Source organism: Bufo bufo, chromosome 5 (assembly GCF_905171765.1).
Source record: "Bufo bufo chromosome 5, aBufBuf1.1, whole genome shotgun sequence".
Classification (NCBI taxonomy): Eukaryota; Metazoa; Chordata; class Amphibia; order Anura; family Bufonidae; genus Bufo; species Bufo bufo.
This window is the reverse complement of record NC_053393.1, coordinates 53,074,523-53,094,351: the sequence shown is the minus strand read 5'-3', so window position 1 is coordinate 53,094,351 and position 19,829 is coordinate 53,074,523. Positions and strand designations below refer to the sequence as shown.

The 19,829-nt window shown below is 46.9% G+C and overlaps 1 protein-coding gene across 2 annotated transcripts in view; it reads right to left on the bottom strand.

Annotated features, from left to right (window-relative positions):
* Positions 1 to 19,829, bottom strand: part of EMC2 (ER membrane protein complex subunit 2) — a 96,953-nt gene that overhangs the window by 10,330 nt on the left and 66,794 nt on the right. For both annotated transcript variants that reach the window (XM_040432618.1, XM_040432617.1), the window contains exons 7-11: positions 14,551 to 14,636; positions 14,331 to 14,390; positions 10,334 to 10,415; positions 8,374 to 8,484; positions 5,821 to 5,925 (exon numbers count right to left, since the gene is read on the bottom strand). In XM_040432618.1, coding sequence (XP_040288552.1) covers positions 5,821 to 5,925; positions 8,374 to 8,484; positions 10,334 to 10,415; positions 14,331 to 14,390; positions 14,551 to 14,636 — 444 coding nt within the window. The remainder of the gene's footprint in view (positions 1 to 5,820; positions 5,926 to 8,373; positions 8,485 to 10,333; positions 10,416 to 14,330; positions 14,391 to 14,550; positions 14,637 to 19,829) is intronic.

Genomic DNA, 19,829 nt, shown 5'->3' with positions numbered 1-19,829 from the left:
CCCCCACTAATATGATATTCTAAGGCTAGCTCTTCAATATCAAAGTCCTGGAAAACCCCTTTAATAACGAATTCAAGTATAAAGAGGTCACTACTAACAAGATCCATACATGCAGGGCCGGCGCAACCTGTAAGGCGACCTAGGCAGCCGCCTAGGGGGCGCAATTTAGCAGGGGGCGCCGACCCCGTGCGGTTTTTAAAAAAAGCGTTGCCGCAAGTTTTTTTTTTTTTAAAGTACGGCAGGCGGCGGCGGGCCCTCCCCCGCACCGGGCGGCTGCCGCACTGCCCAGAGAGAGGGACTGACAGGAGGGAAGCGCCTCTAATGTAGCGTGGCCAAGCTCTGTTCGGTCCGCGGTACAGGAAACGATGAGAGTGACAAGGGAGGGGGGTGAATGAGAGTGACAAGGGAGGGGGGGGAATGAGAGTGACAAGGGAGGGGGGGGAATGAGAGTGACAAGGGAGGGGGGGAATGAGAGTGACAAGGGAGGGGGGGAATGAGAGTGACAAGGGGGGGGGGAAATGAGAGTGACAAGGGGGGGGGGAGGAAATGAGAGTGACAAGGGAAGGGGGAGAAATGCGAGTGACAAGGGAGGGGGGGGGGAATGAGAGTGACAAGGGAGGGGGGGAGGGAATGAGAGTGACAAGGGAGGGGGGGAGTAAATGAGAGTGACAAGGGAGGGGGGGAGTAAATGAGAGTGACAAGGGAGGGGGGGGGAGTAAATGAGAGTGACAAGGGGGGGGAGTAAATGAGAGTGACAAGGGGGGGGAGTAAATGAGAGTGACAAGGGGGGGGAGTAAATGAGAGTGACAAGGGGGGGGAGTAAATGAGAGTGACAAGGGGGGGAGTAAATGAGAGTGACAAGGGAGGGGGGGAAGTAAATGAGAGTGACAAGGGAGGGGGGAATGAGAGTGACAAGGGAGGGGGGGAATGAGAGTGACAAGGGGGGGAATGAGAGTGACAAGGGAGGGGGGGAGAAGAGAGTGACAAGGGAGGGGGGGGGATGAGAGTGACAAGGGAGGGGGGGGGGGAATGAGAGTGACAAGGGAGGGGGGGGGGGGGAATGAGAGTGACAAGGGGGGGGGGGGGAATGAGAGTGACAAGGGAGGGGGGGGGAATGAGAGTGACAAGGGAGGGGGGGAATGAGAGTGACAAGGGAGTCCCCAGAGCCAGACCAAGAGCCAGACTACAGCCAGAGACCAGATCATCTTATTGTCCTGGTGGTAAGTAGACAATGCAATATGTTTATTATTTAATAGTTTAGTTATTAATACTACATTGGAAACTAATTTACCTCACATTAAGGCTCCATTCACACGTCCGCAACGTGTTTTGCGGATACACAGAGCTGCGGATCCATAAAACACGGAAAGCGGCAATGTGCGTTCCGCATTTTGCGGACCGCACATTGCCGGCACTAATAGAATATGCCTGTTCTTGTCCGCAATTGCGGACAAGAATAGGACATGTTCTATTTTTTTGCGGAACGGAAGTGCGGACCCGCAATTCCGTGTCCGGGCAGCACATCAGCACAAAATGCAGAACGAAATTGCGGACGTGTGAATGGAGCCTAAAATGACACTACAGTCCCAGAACCAGTACAGTTTAATGTAGTGGTACTGGTGTCTATAGCCTGTTCCTGCAGAGAACAGACACTGTGCAGTACTGGTGGTAAAGGAGCACTATAGTGCCAGGAAAACAAACTCATTTTCCTGGCACTATATAGTTGTTAGGAGTGGGGCACCCTCGTGTCTCCCTCCCACTGGGCTGAAGGAGTTAAAACCTCTTCAGCCACTTACCTTTCTCCAGCGCCTGCACTGGGAACTCTTCTCCCCGATCCTCCTCTCAGCTGCGCATGCGCACGCATTCAAAACTATGTTCCGCGTCTTCCCATTGTAATTTTCACAGTGAAAATCGCGGAAGCACCTCTAGCGGCTGTCAATTTTTATCTTGCCTAGGGCTGCAAAAATCCTTGCACCGGCCCTGCATACACGGGTTAACAAGATAAATTGACATAAAAAAAAATCTACATTAGAAGTGGCAAAATCAGAGATTCTAATAAAATCAGGCTGCCTGGACTTAGTTGTACTTGGACGTGTTGCTGTACTTGTATGTGTAGCTGTCAAGCATAATTCCAATCACTGGCTTCCAACGAGCTGACGGAGGTAATTTTCTTTGACAAGCAATTAGTCTGTCTACATTAATCACGAGGAGCAACCTGAAGTGGTTACACCAACGTTATTGCAGGTTTGCCACATCCACAATTATAAACAGGGGTCGGGCGTATTAGAATTCAGTAACGTGTCCAAAAAAGCGTTTGACTGGAAAAATAAAAGTGAACGGGATCTCATTATTGCACTGTCTATGCCATAACACATTGCGCATCTCGGCCAACATTTTCCCTGTCGTAAGACACCCAAAACCACTTATTAAGAATCTAAGGCAGCAAGTACTTCTCCGAAGAACCAAATGATTAGCACGTAGCATTGTAAACTGTGTATTCATATCCATAGGATATACCATAAATGTCTGATAGATATGGGTCGCACCTCTCAGCCATCAGTTAGTCTCTGCTGGGATGTAGCACCGCCATTGCGGAGATAGGTGCAAGTCCCAAAGGTCTTCCGTTGGCTTCAACAATTGCCTGCCATTCATACACACATGACCGTGAGGCCAGCGATGGATTGCAGGGGTCACATGAATATGGTGTCATCACTGGAGAACTAGTGGGAACTACTGCTGGGAGCAGGTGGGACATTTAAAGGGTGAGCAATGTGGTTTTAAATTTATTTTGTACAATTTTGCGCTCCTTGCTATATTTTTGTTTTAACTTGCATACCCCTTTCAAGTGACCCTGTCAGGTAGACAGCTGTATATGCAGGTGGTATACTATAGAGCAGGGGTACTCAACTAGTTTTATTAAAGGTCCACATACCAGGGTCTGCAGTCAGGTGAAGGTCCGAGCTGAACGCCAACAGTAAAGATGCCATGCGATCATGTGATCCATGCACGTGGGGCGCTCTGACGTTATAGTGGAGCGCCCCGGGTAAGTCCCAGAATTAGTAATGGCCACATTAGTGCCCCAGTAGGAATAATGTCCCCATTAGTGCCCCCAGTAAGAGTATTGCCCCCATTAGTGCCCCCCTTCTCTGCTTTTGCAAAAAAATAAAAATAAATTAGCATTCACCTGGCTGCGGTGAACATTCGCTGCTGACTGCACGCTCAGGACCGGTGCTCCAACGTGATGACGTCTTGTAGGTCCTGTCCTGAGCTTCTAGTCAGCAGGGAGTGTTCTCCACAGCGTGAGCAAATGGAGGTGGAGGTACCGTATATATTTTTTTTTACTAGCACAAGTAGCGGTGGAGGTAACGGCTGTACTAATGGGCGTTCCATGATGGAAGCGCTCATTAGTAAGGGTACTTTCACACTTGCAGCAGGATGGATCCGACAGGCTGCTCACCCCGTCAGATCCATCTTGCCACTACTTCGCCGTGCCGCTGCTCTGTGCCCATCGACTATAATGGGGATGGGGGCAGAGTTACGGCGCAGCACGGTGAGAGGCCGCCAGACTAAAAGTACTACATGTCCGACTTTTTCGTCTGGCGGCCCCCTCAATATAATAAACATTGGTGGCGCAGTGCGCCCCCCCATCACCCCAGTATAATAAACATTGGTGGCGCAGTGCGCCCCCCCTCAATATAATAAACATTGGTGGCGCAGTGGGCAGTGCCAATGAGGGTTAAAAAATAATTTACTCACCTCCTCCAGTTGATCGCGTAGCTGCCGGTCTCCTGTTCTTACTTCTTTCTTCAGGACCTGTGGTGACAACACTGTGCTCATCACATGATCCATCACCATGGTAATGGGCCATGTGATGAGCTCAGTGACGTCACCACAGGTCCTGAAGAAAGAAGTAAGAACAGGAGACCGGCAGCTACGCGATCAACTGGAGGAGGTGAGTTAATTTTCTTTTATTATTTTTAACCCTCATTGACACTTCCCACTACGCCACCAATGTTTATTATACTGGGGGGGGCGCACACTGCGCCACCAATGTTTATTATACTGGGGGGGGGGGGGGGCGCACTGTGCCACCAACGTTTCTTATACAAATACAGGAGGCGGGTGCCGGAATCAAATAGCCGGCACCCGACCTTTGTGACAGGGAGCTGCGATCAGCTACAATTAACCCCTCAGGTACCGCACCTGAAGGGTTAACTCAACTGCAGCTGATCGCAGCTCCCTGTCACAGAGGTCGGGTGCCGGCTATTTGATTCCAGCACCCGCCTCCTGTATTTGTATTACAGCTCAGTTTTCTTCATTGGTGGCGCAGTGGCCACAGCCCCTCCCCTCCTCCTCCTGCCTCTTCTTATTGGCAGCGGCGGGGACAGCAGCAGCACAGGGGGGAGGGAGAGACTCCTCCTGCGCTGCTGAGAACTATCATCTGTGCCCGCCGCTGTATTGAGCAGAGCTGCCAGAGTGTGCAGGAGGAGGAGCGCTACATGTGGAGGAAGCCCTGTCTCCCTGCGCTGTGGGACAGGCGGAAGTGCGCCGGTAAGCTCCTCCTCCTGCACGGCACAGTGTGCAGGAGAGGAGCAGCGCTCTGAACGATGGCCGGGGTCCGGACAACTGGCGGCCGCGGTCCATATTTGGACCGCGGTCCGCCAGTTGAGTACCCCTGCTATAGAGAAAAACAGGCTGCAGGCTCTTGGCTTATGGGTCCGGTGGGCGTTCCTACTCATAGACTGACAGCTAGGAGTGGAGCTACAGAGGAGTAAGAACACCCACTGGACTCCTAACCCAAGAAAGAATATAAATTAAGTTATATTGCATTATTTCCAACCAAAGTAGATCTCAATCTGCTCAGCTCCTGCTGCTCCATGACATGCTCCCTACAGCTCAGATAACATGTTCAATGTCACAGGTTCCCTTTAAGTTGTATCTTCCATGGCTGGTCTTCCACTTTTTTTTTTTTTTTTTCATCCGGACTTGCTGTCACTAAACTTTCTGTGGAAGCGAAGGCGAGGGAAGCAATTCCAGCCATGGTAGAAGACCTAACTAGACTGGGTGATGTATAAAAACGTATTCCCAAATAGGTGACCAGCGGCCGCTCATAATTGGCCCTTACTTATGGTTGGATTCTGGAAAAAGGCGTTCATCAAGTCTGACCTCTGATTCAGCGGATATCACATCTTTACTGACGGCGCCCGCTCACAGCAGACACTCGGAGTCCATGATTGGCGATAATGTTGATCACAGACTTTTAACCCCTCAGATACCGCGGTCAAATATGAGAATATGGCAATGAAACAAAAATATTTTTTCTAAATTTTAACCTTTTCTTTAACTCTTAAAATACAAGAAAACTATAAAAATGTGGCATTGATGTAATTGTACTGACCCACAGAATTAAGTTAACATGTCAGTTGTACCACATAGGGAACGCCATAAAACTATTATTGAATCCTTTTTTTTTTTTCTAATTCCACCCCATTTAGAATATATTTCCAGACATGCCATAGCTAGGCCCCCAGCTGCCATGGCAGTGTTCAGTGCCATAAGATCATCCCTCCGTTTGTCCAATTAAATGCTGTGGTTTCTACTGACAGTGGTATTTAAAGGGTTGAGCGGCCAAGATCCCTGCCATTGTAGCAGGATGCTGGCAGTATAGAGCCCTTCTGAGTCAGTGCCATCCCCTGGATATCAACTGCACATCCATTTGTGGTAAGAACACTGCACTTTCGATGTACAGTGTCGCCCACAACACGGAAAGCGGGTATTCTTATTAATGCAATACAGTAGTGAAGGAAGTTGGTTATGTACCTGGTAAGCTTTTTTGATTTGATTGGCAGCCCAGGTGGCGAATTTCACATTGTCCTTCTTCATTTTTGCGCTGGCTTTAGGATTAGATGCAATGTGGATTGAGGACTACAATGAGACAAAAGTGGAAAAAGTGGTAAGTATACAAGACATGTAAGTGACGGGTTTTTGCATTTTGAAATTTTCTTAAATGGCCATGAGGACAAATTACAGTCCACTCAACCTCTTAAAGTAGCCCTGCGGTTCAAGAAAAATCTAATAAAATCACATTAAAACTCGGGAACAAACAGAACACTTACCTGGTGACCTCCTTTGCATCTTTTTATCTGCAGAACCACCAATTCCAGGGCTCCTCAACTGCCATCCAAAATGGCCGCATCACTTGCCAAACTGCCTGATGAATTTGTAACCTCCAGACACTTCCTGCTGCCCTTGGATTGGACAAGGAGCAGGGCTGGATAAGTAGAAAGTGTCTTGGGGTACCAATGCACAGTGCGTCTCAGATAGTCTCGGAAACGGTGCGGCCATCTTGGATGGCAGAAGAGGAGCCTGGGAATTAGCGGATCTGCAACTAAAAAGATGAAACCAAAGGGTCACTTTAATCTTGTAGTGTCACTCTGCACAAATACCATGGGCTCTGAGAGCTTCAATGGGTCAGCATACATATTGCTCACAATCCACAGCTAGCACGCTAAGAATGTGTAATGTCACAATGCCAGGAACTTGTAATAACAAATGGAATGAATAGAACTGCTGTAAAACCAAGCAACGTACATGAAAATTAGGAGAGTAGTTTAAAGTTTTACAATACAATAACAAACCGCAATCAAAGTAGTCCAAAACACAAGGACCCGAGAGAAAATACACATCTCTGACTAAAAAGGGAGAACATTCCTATAAAAGTTGGGACTGATGCTTCAACAAAGCTTGGATAAATTAATAGGTGACTATAAGAAACTTTGTAATATAGGTTACTAGAGAAAAGTGGCTCTTCCTCACCTCTCCTTCGACTTCTGTGGGCAGCATGTGTGTCTCTTTCAATAAATCTTTTTTTGCTGTAAGCTCTTTTCTCTCACTGTAGCTCACTCCTCTTCCCTTACCCAAAGACTATGTCTGCCTGTGTCTCTCTGCACCTCTCCCCTCGTCTACCTCCCCCTTCAGTAATCTGGCAGCTGTCTATCAAGATGGGTTCAGCAGAGAATATTAGCTTAGGACAGGGCCAGGGACGAAAGAAGCAGTTTTCTCTTATAAGATATATTGCTAAGTTTCTTATAGTCACCTGAACTACTGATTTATGCAAAGTTTGTTGAAACGACAAATTATTCCTCGCCGCGGGAGCCATATTAAAGCCCCTCCTGCCAACGCGTGTTCACACCGGACACAGCACTCGCCACATCCATAGCTCTCAACGCGGTGGTGTTCCTGAGATTTACTCACAGTACTGCCTTCCTGGCTGCATTCTCTTTTGCACAATCAATGAAAGCATTCAGCGCGTGCACAGGCGATTCTGGTACCTGTATCTGTGCATGCGCTGAACGGTTTTAGTGACTGGGAAGAAGAGGATGCAGCCAGGGAGGTGGTGATGTGGTTCAATCGTGTGACTGCTACCATGTTGAGCGCAATGTAGTAATCCAGTGTTTTCACACATACCCATGGGCAGCAAAGCAGGCGCATTCCAGGACAACCCCTTTAACCAATTCACAGCTGTATAACAATAATAAAAAAGATCTTTAATTTTCATTTTGCCCTGAAAAAACAACAGGGGGCGAGAGCGCTGCATTCACATCGCTGATAGGCATCATGTATCAACCAATACGTCTGACATATACTGGGATGACCACAATGGTCTCAAGCGGAGCCCAAATATTCAGCGCAATCACCCACGGGTTATGATGTTGCTTGCTAGGTTAGCACCCAAACATATTGAGGCATTGCCTACCAAGCTCCAGTCCAACAAAAAAAGGTTCAGGATTTTGTAATGGCAGGGTCTACAGCTCTGCCACCATGCCACCAATCCACAGTTTGCCTTCTTTTGCAAAAATACACGGATAGTATCCTGGCTAAATTCGAAAAAAGTGCATCATTCTGTGTGACTGAATCATATATTTGTGGTCTGAGGATCCATGAATGATAATATATTGAAAAGGGACAATCGTGTGTTTTTCCTGGATAATCTGGTTCCAGAGAGCTGCTCTTAGGGCCACATGTACAGATGCAGTCATGGAGGAGGAAAGAATATATATATGTCCCTATGCATGCTTTGCTGATACATAAGTACAAGCAGAGGATGGCCTCTAGTTGCAGCAGGCCCAACCCAGAGCCCTACTTTTTGAGACTAAATCACTAAATGGAATATACCGCAACGTGTTAGATTACGGTGGAGGAGAGGCGCTCAGCCAAACAATTACCCAAAATGATAATGGAGGATATCATTCCAAAAATGTATGGTTAACAGTTATCAATAAAAAACAGGAAAGCTTAGAGTCCCTGGTTACATGCAAGTCCTCAAAGCTCATATCGTTACCGCTCATCTATAAGGGCGTCCTAATAACTTACTATATAAAGACCAAACAAGGCTCTCATATTGTGGTTGTTCAGCTTCAGAGACTGGGAAAAATATTTTCTAGCCAGTTCAAGATTTTCAAGTCCACCTTGAGTGTATTTCACCTGCAAAATAATCAGAAAAGCATTAAAAAGCATAAAATACGGATTGAAATGCCTAAAAGATCCTGATTTGTAACAACGATATACATAATACAGCGCTTGGCCATCTCCATCAGTATGCAGGCACATAACCCATTTACACAGTGGACACCGGCGCCTCTGTTCTCCTGACTGCTGTGTATAGTTGTTAAATAAGGACCAGGGAATTTTTGGACATAACCGTTGTTTTGTGTCATTTTCAATTCATTATATTTTATTAAAAAATTCCCACAGGCCAGCAATGGTCATAAAATATTAACCCATTCTGTCCCCTGCTGCTTCCAGCACACCGCTCCAATCTCCTGCAGCGATAAGGTGCCATATAAGCAGCCACCACAGCGCTGGCCTCAGCCGTCTACAGCACAAGACCACTGAGGCCTCTGACTGGTGCAGGGAGGATCAGAGCTGGAAGCAGCAGAGGATGAAATGGGTGAATATACATTGTTTTATTATTTTCTCCACAATTGCTGGCTTGGGAATTAAAAAAAATAAATAAATCAGACACCCCATTAGTTTTATTAATTATAGATGCCAAGATATGGTGCCTGTCCATACTGTTAGGGCATATTGCTGGTAGACCCCAAGAGGCTTTTACAAGAGACAGTAAAGTAATGCCAGCCCCAGTCTGGTGATCACTCCCGTGTACAGTGCTGCAGCTCAATCATGGCACTGAGAGGGTTAACCTCAGGGAGCGGCCTTTTGTTCTGATCCTGGCAGTGCCGTCAGTACATTAGAGCTGTCCTCCTACCGTGGATCGTATGGGAACAGTGGCAGATCAGAAGTAGGTCAACTACCTCAGGGCCTTGACGTATTATTACATCAGGGTACAGGAAGGGGTAAATATAGAATAACAGACCCAAAAACGCAATAAAAGAGAAATTTTTAAAAAGAAAAATAACAGTAAAATTGAAGAGCTTTATAAGTTTAATGTGAAATTTTGAGGTCCAATGTCACAGTTTCTTCCATACAATTGCAATCATTTATGGTGGATTTACGTGGGCCGAGCTAAAGCCGATTGTCGGGAAGGATGTGTTCCTTCCCGACAGTCGGCTGCCCGTTCTGTGGGGGTGAAGCCCATTTACATGCAGTGACCTTCTTCATAGTATGAGAACAAGGGATGACTACTGCGATTGCTCGCCCCCATACAGAATCATTGTTTCTGCGCAGGAGATCGCTGCTTTGACCGCGTGATCTGTTACCCAGAAACGATAATTTATGTGCCTGAACTAACGATCATTTCACCGTTTCGGTCCCTCTCAGTTTGCAACAAGCGGTGATAACTGGTACGTCAACAATCAGGAGGGATCGCACAATCATCCCACACAACTTGATTCGATTTCTGAGGTTTCATGTGACAAAAAAACTCTGCTTCCATCTGGCTTGTATGCCCCTCCCACATACCACAGATTGGAGCTAGGTGCTTGAAAATGTGAACATTTGCAGATCTTAGTGACACCCACTACTTCTTCGACTTGCATAACCTTAGAGCTTTTCCATCTTGGTGTTGCGGTTTAGATGTTGAGTAGTGTAGCATACAGAGCACAGTGCCGCACATTGCATAGTGGCTGTGCTTGGTATTACAGCTCAATTAAATTCACTTGAATTGGACTGAGCTGCAGAAAGGTCAAGTGCTGATGAACGTGACGTCCCTGGCCTAGGAAGAGGCTACGGTGCTCATTCAAGCACCGAGGTCCCTTTCAACAGTTGATCGGTGGGAGTGCCAGGAGTCGGACCCTCACCGATCAGATATTGATGATCTACTGTATACACAACACGTTCAGTTCTTCAAGGAATTTCCACTATAAATACTCACTTCAGCAAACTGCTGGTAGTAGAAGTGGTTGTGTGGGTTCGTCAGTATGAGCTCCTCCAGACAAAACGCAGCTTTTGCATAGCTGTAGGAAGAAAAGAGAAAATGTGCATTAAAATCTGCTTCACACAACAGGATCATTAATCACAAAGATCATCATTTCTCAACGAAAACCCATTAACCAGGACTTGTGTGCAAGTTGTGGCACAATTTTACTGCGACTACTGTTGTCATTTCCTGTGTGTCGAAGAGAGCAGGAAGACCAGTGGGGACTTAGAAAGAGTTGGAACCGGAGCAGTGGGGGATCAGTGAGGTGTCTTTTTTTTTATGCCATTCTCACCCCCTTTAACCACTTGATGACATGTGCACATGGCAACTGAGGAGGTGCTCCTTAGGTCTGAATGGCATCCCTTCGCAGTGATCAGGGAAGCCGTTCTTTCCTTGTGATAGCCTTAGTTCCTCTGAAGGATGCATGACTATTACAGCAGAAGTTCCTATTGAGGCCTGCAGGTGGCAGGGCTCCATGGGAACACAATAGAACTCCCATAGGTTGCAATGGTAATTCATTGCAGTCTATGGAACAAGCAGTCAAGCAATCTAACAATTGCTTGTTAATGTTCCCTAAGGGAGCTTAAAATGTTTGTAAAAAAATTAAAAATAATTCAAAATCACCCCTTTCCCCGCATTTAAAATAAAAAAATAAAGTACCCTAAATAAAATCATTTGCACTACTGAGCCCAAAACGCCAGTACTATTAAAATATAAAAGTATTTATCCTGTACAGGCGTAATAGGAAAAAAAAAACATGGCCAATGTTGTCGTTTCACCTACCAAAAAAAATGTAAATAAAAAGTCATACACACTCCTAAATAGTATCAATAAAAACTAAAGATCGTCCGGCGCAAAAAACTGAGCCCTGACACAGCTCCGTAGAGGGAAATATACAAAAGGTTATAAAAGTTTTTACTTATTTTATTTTTTGGTAGGATGCATTGTATTTTTTAATGGTACAATGGTGGGGTAGATAACATATACCGTACAACTTTTATATAATAAGGCTACATGCACACGAACGTTGTTTGTTTCCGTGTCTGCTCCGTTTTTTTTTTTGCGGATAGGATGCAGACCCATTCATTTCAATGGGTCCGTAAAAAATGCGGACAGCAGACCGTGTGCTCTCCGCATCAGTATGTCTGTTCCGTAGCCCCGCAAAAAAAAATATAGAACATGTCCTATTCTTGTCCGTTTTGGGCATTGTTACAATGGATCCGCAAAAAAATAAACGGATGGCATACGGATGTCATCTGTTTATTTTTTTGCGGACCGCAAAACACATACGGTCGTGTGCATGTAGCCTAACACTAAAGCTGAAGTCACTATTGGATGTGACATTTAAGGATAGGGCCACAAGGGGAAGATTTTGCTGTATTCCAGCTGCGGACAAAATCCACACCACAGGGCAATTTACGCTGTGAATATTTTTCCGCAGTGTGTGGAAGAGATCTCTTCAAATATCAGCTATTTGGTTGGTACTACAAAATGGGAAATGCAAATCTGCAGACATCTGGATTTACCCTAGGAGGCTTAAAGGCCAGGATCACACCCTTTCATGTCAGTATTTCCGTCTGTAAATACGGCTATAAACGTCGAACGAAAACATGACATCGTCAGTAAGTAGGATTAGTTGTTCACACAGAGAATTCACCAACTGTTCCAGTCTTCGTACCTTGACTCAACCTTGTCTTAAATATAAAGCCTTTCCTCTGAGAAAGGAAATGTTTTCCTCTTATTAAGGGTGCATTCACACGACCATAAGTGTTTTGCGGTCCCCAAATTGCGGATCCGCAAAACACGGATACCGGCCGTGTGCGTTCTGCAATTTGCGGACCGCACATGGCCAGTGCTATATATGCTCTATCTTTTATGCGGGGCCACGGAACGGAACAGATGCGGACAGCACACGGTGTGCTGTCCGCATCTTTTGCGGCCCCATTGAAATGAATGGGTCCGCACCCGTTCCGCAAATTTGCGGAACGGATGCGGATCCATTTATACGGTCGTGTGAATGCACCCTAAAGGGGTTGTCCCACAAAACTTGCATAGCCACTGAGTTATTCAATAAAATGTATCTGTATGGTGCCATCTGCTGTTTTTTTTTTTCTTATTTCTTTGACCGGCTCTCTGAGATGGCCGCACATGCTCAGTTTCATCCTTCAACTGCCTCCTGAGCTGTGATAGGGAGAGCTGAGACACGCCCCTGAGCTGTGATAGGGAGAGCACTGACACGCCCCTGAGCTGTGATAGGGAGAGCACTGACACGCCCCTGAGCTGTGATAGGGAGAGCACTGACACGCCCCTGAGCTGTGATAGGGAGAGCACTGACACGCCCCTGAGCTGTGATAGGGAGAGCACTGACACGCCTCCTGAGCTGTGATAGGGAGAGCACTGACATGCCTCCTGAGCTGTGATAGGGAGAGCTGAGACACGCCCCTGAGCTGTGATAGGGAGAGCACTGACACGCCCCTGAGCTGTGAAAGGGAGAGCACTGACATGCCCCTGAGCTGTGATAGGGAGAGCACTGACACGCCTCCTGAGCTGTGATAGGGAGAGCACTGACATGCCTCCTGAGCTGTGATAGGGAGAGCTGAGACACGCCCCCTGAGCTGCAGCAGAAAAGACACTCCCCTCGAGCTGTCAGCTTGATATAAATCTAGCAGAGCAATGAATGGGAAGATCTCTGGATCCATGTGAGGTACAGGGCTGGTTCTAGCTTTGTTAGAAAGAGATTGTCATGTACTATATGATGTCTGACTTTCATTTTTTCATTAATCGTGGGATAACCCCTTTAAACTAAATCCATTTACTTTAAAGGGATATGCATGCTGCACAATCCATTTTGTATCTAAATACAGAGTGTGTGGAAGAGATCTCTTGTACAGAATTACAAAAACTTTGCTGCTTTTTTCCAGAAACAGTGGGGTACATATGCTTACCCTATATATGGCATAAACTTACATTGGCTGCCTAGACTTGCACTGCATTTTTCACAGGGGCCCAGGCTGGATGATATTTGTGGTGCAGGGACAGACACCTTTCTCTATACCAAATATTAATTGGCTTAGTTCGAGACAATTTGAATCCGGAATTTTGGTGCTATATGTCACAAATTAGGCCGTGCCCGCTTTTCCCTCAAAACCACACTCTTGTCGGGCCAAGCATTGACAGCTTCTCTAAACCTAGATGCAGAAATTGCACCAATTTTCGCCCAATTTCGGCCAGAAAGTGCACACATTTGTAAAACATATCTTCCTAATGATCCCTGAAACACGGATGGCATCAGTGTTGCATCCATGGTTTTCACGGACCCATAGACTATAATGGGCGTGATGAATCCGTGAACACGGACAAAATAGAGAATGCATTCGTGCTAAAAAACAAACAAAGAGACCCACGGAGCGTACTAAAAGACTGATGTGTGAATACACATATTAAAATGAATGGGAACATGTGCAGTCCGTGGAGAACACATGCAGCACACGTTCGTGGGAGACTGACATGTGAATGAGGCTTTAATGGTCGTCTTTCCATCCCTGTTGTGTGAATAGACCCTTATGCCTCATTCACATGTCAGTGTTCGGTCAGTGATTTCCATCAGTGAATTTGAGCCAAAGCCAGGTGCGGCCTTAAACACAGAATAGGCGCAAATCTGTCCCTTAGACCTTATGTCAAAATATCATGGTTTTGGGTCACAATCACTGATGGAAAGCACCGACATTTGAATAAGGCATTAAAGGGGCTGTCCAGGAATAGAGAAACATAGCCGCTTTATTGAAGACGCTGGGGCTGAGCTATAATACCACACACAACCTGTGGGACAGGGGGTGGCGCCGTTTTTGGAAGAAAGCAGCCATCTTTCTCTAGTCCTGGTCAATCCCTTTAAGTCCACAAGATACCCATCTTGACAATCATCTACACATAGAAAACCTGTTCAGGGACTTACTCAAGTTCATTGATATAAAGTTCCGCCAGTTCGTGCCAAGCTTCTTGGTCACCTACAAATCTGCAACAAGAAGGTCAGAAGCTTGAGGAACACGGGTAAGGGTGGGAATGTACGTGTAGAAACAGAAAAGGAGCCTAAATCAAATGCAAATTCCATTTTAATTAAAAAAAATATATGTATAGCAAAAGTGCACAAGAAAATCCCCTTGTAAAACACTCACTGTTCCAGATACTCATTGAGCTCTCGGATCGCCTCGGCGTTCCTCCCCTGGGCTTTGCGAATGGCAATCTTCCTCTTTCTTGTCGCCTATAGGTTGACATTAAGTAAGGATTAGACTCACGGTAAAGAAGGCAATTAAACTGTGCAAATTATTATCTCAATGCCAGAGGAATTCCACAGCTTGGTGGGAGTATATAAACACGCGCTCCGCTGATCCACCGACACAATGCAGAACTCATCCAGCGATCGCATTGTGTGCGCCCGGCTATTGATACCAACTCCACGCATCGCTTCATCCAAAGAAACGTCCCGGCAGAATGGAGTAATTACAGAGCAGTGGGGAAGGCTAATCCTGCCATCCCATTCAGGCTCATATCTCTCCTTCCTGTCGCTGCAATAGTCTCTGCGGGAGGGATAAAGGGAATGTAAGGGGCTTGTAAGAGCGCTAAGCCCGGGACGGACATAATACCGTCGGCTTTAACAGCCAGCTGACCCTTTCACTGGCCCAGCGATGACGACAGCCCGAAAGGTCGCTGCCGGCAGAGGTATTGGCTACTTGGGGGTCTCTCCAGCCCTCTCGAAAGTCTAGTATAAATGGACATATTAACAGGAGCGGTCACCCAGATTTCCGAGAGTCCAGAAAAGCAAGTGTAGGAGCAGAGGATAACTAGTTCTCATACCCTTTGCAGATGTGAAAACGGTATGCACGTGGGCCGAGGCGTAAGGGAGACGACTGCCACCTTAGAGACCGCTTACTGCTAGTTTTAGACTGTATAGGCACAGCGGATAAAGGTTGATACCTTGCAAAACCCCTTCAAGGAAAGTGTATCGTCAGAAAATGACTTATTGTTTATATCACATTTTTATGGAACATTTTTTATTTTTCAATGTCAAAAAAAAAAAATGTACATAACCCTGCAATTTTCACACAGTGGCCACAAGGGCCAATAATAGGTTGTGGTTTCCTGTTCTGTACAGGTAACATATCAGTACTCATCGCATTATCATCACAGGCAGTATTACAATGACAGATATCACCTATATATAGATAAGACAGGATCCACCATATCACAGCTCATCTCCTCCCTCCACAATTGTCTGGTCTCCTCTTAAAACTGGACCGCCCCTTTAAAGGGCATCTGTCAGCAGTTTTGTACCTATGACACCGGCTGACCTGTTACATGTGCACTTGGCAGCTGAAGACATCTGTGTTGGTCCCATGTTCATATGTGCCTGTATTGCTGAGAACAATGATGTTTTAATGCAAACGAGCCTCTAGGAGCAACGGGGGCGTTGCCTTTACACCTAGAGGCTCCGCTCTCTCTGCAACTGACACGCCCTCTGCATTTTGATTGACAGGGCCAGGCAGTAAAAACGTCATCACACCTGGCCGTGTCAATCAGAGTGCAGAGGGTGTGGCACTTGCAGAGAGAGCTGAGCCTCTAGGTGTAATGACAACACCCCCGTTGCTCCTAGAGGCTCATTTGCATTTATTAAAACATCATTTTTCTCAGCAATGCGGCCACATATGAACATGGGACCAACACAGATGCCTTCAGCTGCCAAGCGCACATGTAACAGGTCAGCCAGTGTCATAGGTACAAAACTGCTGACAGATGCCCTTTAAGAGAGGGTTACAGTATGGCGTATTAAAACGGCTGCACGTTTTGTTTTGTACAATTGAGAAGTTCCCCACTGGAGTTACAATGAGCTGCAATACCAGGCACGGACAAGAGTGGCGCTGTTTCTGGGTGAAGGATGGCGGCAGCGTTGTCACACACAAACATGGCACAGAAGACGTGCGTTTCAGCCTTTCAATATTCACTGAAAACTGTCCGGGAATACAACGCCAATGTAACTCCAGAGACGGATAACTAGAAGGGAATGTCAACAGGCTAAACAAATTGGACTGGAGCATGTTTTCATTTTTGCAAGGCTGCAGACATCTTGGCCATGAGGATTTAACTTACTAAAATACCACGGAGCACAAAGCCCTATTCCACCGGCTCGCTGCGCACGGAGGATTTAATTGGTTGTGCGGTTAAGTGATTTCTTTCCAGTAATGTATCAGGATCTGGGATGATTTACAGGGCTTGTCAGGGAGACTGGACTAGAAGGTTCTGAGGACGGGCCAGTAACACATTATGTGGGATTGTTCTGCCGCTCGCTTGCCAGAATCAGTGCTACCCGTGCCGTCTGCCCAAACGCCTGTCGCCCCATAGTGAGGATATGCTGAGCCGATCATTTATCTTTATTTGGCACATAAAAAAAAGCAAAGAGGAATTTCCCTTACAAAATTTATTTTTATATTATCTATCTATCTATCTATCTATCACATATCTATCTATCAATCTCATATCTATCTATCTATCTATCTATATATATATATATATCTTTATCCTGACATCATAAGGATTACACGAGGAGCAGAGCTGAGTTTGTCAGAGGCACTAGGATGGAGTGTGTATTTGTACACCTCACCGAGATATTACTATAGGTTTGTGGTTTTACCTAGGACAGCTAGCCAACAAACTGTATCCTCTGAGCTATCACAATGCACAAATAAACATTTCAATAAAAAACTCTAGCGAGACTGGGTTTGTAATTCAGCAAAATTTCAATTTACTGCACAATACAGACAGGGGGGCTTCAAATCCCCTGCATAGACAAAAAGTCTAAATATATATTCTTTACTGCCAGCAACCACCACTAGGGGGAGTCCAGGAGCACACTGCACCAAATAAGCAGTAAGCTCCCCTCTAGCGGCTACTGCAAGCAGACAGAGCCATGTATCAGTATGGAGCTTTGGATTATATGGGCATATAAAATGAATTTGTACAAATTTGTACATGTTGGGATGTGAATATTCACTTTGAAGGGGTTGTCCCAAGAAAAATATTCCACATTTTTCAAACCAGCACCTGTATTTGAACAGTTTTTTAACTGTATGTAATAAAAAAAAAATTGTATAGCCATCTAGTTATTCAATACACGGTATCTGTATAGCGCCTCCTGCTGTTTATTCTTTTCTTTATTCCTCCGCCCAACTCCGTAACATTATTGAGGCGGTCGTACATGCTCAGTTTTATCCAACAACTGCCCCAGCTAAATAGATAAGACCATTATAGGAAGAGAGCTGCAGCAGAAAGGAGACACCCCCTGAGCAGTGATAGGGGGAGAGCTGCAGCAGAAAGGAGACACCCCCTGAGCTGTGATAGGGGGAGAGCTGCAGCAGAAAGGAGACACCCCCTGAGCTGTGATAGGGGGAGAGCTGCAGCAGAAAGGAGACACCCCCTGAGCTGATAGGGGGAGAGCTGCAGCAGAAAGGAGACACCCCCTGAGCTGTGATAGGGAGAGAGCTGCAGCAGAAAGGAGACACCCCCTGAGCTGTGATGGAGAGAGAGCTGCAGCAGAAAGGAGACACCCCCTGAGCTGTGATAGGGAGAGCTGCAAGAAAGGAGACACCCCCTGAGCTGTGATAGGGAGAGCTGCAAGAAAGGAGACACCCCCTGAGCTGTGATAGGGAGAGCTGCAAGAAAGGAGACACCCCCTGAGCTGTGATAGGGAGAGCTGCAAGAAAGGAGAAACCCCCTGAGCTGTGATAGGGAGAGCTGCAGCAGAAAGGAGACACCCCCTGAGCTGTGATAGGGAGAGCTGCAGCAGAAAGGAGACACCCCCTGAGCTGTGATAGGGAGAGCTGCAGCAGAAAGGACAGGTGTTCTAGCCTTCTATGCCACCTACCAGCCATGACCCTTCTCTCCCATTGCACTGCCTGTAAATGTATGGGTCTTCACTGTGGCTCCAGCTGTTGCACTGGAGTCCTGTGCGCGTTGCTGCCCAGTTCCTACCTACAGATGCAGCGCTACTCACTCTGGTGTCTGATCCCGTTCGTCTCTCTCTTGCTATGTCTGTACCCCAAAGTCCTCAGCAGGCTATGGCATGCATGTCTGATCTGTTGGCCTCCTGGCCTGCTTCCTTAGGATGCACACACGCTCGCTTTCTCTTGGATTCTTAAACAGCCTGTGCACATCCAAATCATACCCTAGCCAAAGGCTGGTGGCCTCTGGCTATTTAGGGGACCCTCCCCAGTTACTAGTCTCTAGTAACCAAAGGTAACCAAAGGCACTATACTCTGTGTGACTACCCATGTACTTAACTCCTGCCTGACTACCGACTGACTCCTAGCCGCGTATCTTGACCTTAGCCTGTTTCTCATAGTGACCCCTTGGCACCTGCCCTTACCTTGGACTTCTTTCTCGGATACATTTGTACACAGCCTGCCCTGACCTTGGCCTGTCTCCTGACCAGGAATATTTCCTGACTCCATGGTGCTTCACACCGGGGTCTCTCACCCCCGTAGGTCAGCTGCTGACTATACTGGGACTATTCCAAGAGGTAGCAAACTGGTTGGCAACCTGCAGAGAAGTCCAGATGGATGTACTGGGTTTAAAGGGTGAATACCAGGGATCCGCAAGACATTGCCTTTAGGTTTAGCCCAAAGCCAAATCGGTTAGTGGATCACGCTAACTGTCCATAACCCCAGCATTCTGTTCCTGAACGTGAGCTTCAGAACACTGGTACAGTGTAGGACAGTAGTCATCTGGGTGGATTTTCAGGGAACAAATCACACTGTCGAGGCTTATTAGCATGCCCGTTCTGGCATGGCTGTTATGCCAAAAAAAGGAATGACCTCAGCATATCCTGCCCTGAAATACCGGACGCCCACGCGCCCTGATTACAAGCTCAGACAGCAATTACAAAAGTATTCAGATCCAGGTGCTGGCTTGAAAACTTTAGATGATAACAACCCCTTAAGTTCTGATGGATGATACTATTATCCATCCCTTGGTTGCTGACTGCATTACTACAGTTCAGTTTACAACAGTGGGGGGGGGGGGGGGGAGCACCTGACTTTGATTTGGGGCCCAATGAAGGAACTAAGATCCCCACTACTGCATGGAGGGTAAAGGAATGAGCTTAAAGGGGTTATCAGAGACTAATAAATGTCCCCCATGTGCCCGGGCCCCTCACACTGAATCTACTTACCTGGCTCCCCGCACTGCCGCCGCTGCCGCTTCTCCCCGTGCGCGGATGAAAACATCCGGTGTCAGGTGAAGCAGCCAATGGCAGACGGTGATGGGAATGAGCCTCCCTAGCGTCACCCGTGACACTAGGGAGGCTGGTCCCCGTCACTGCCTGCCATTCGCTGCTCCCCCCCTGACACCGGATGTTTTCATCCGCACACGGGGAGAAGCAGCAGCGGCGGCGGCAGTGCGGGGA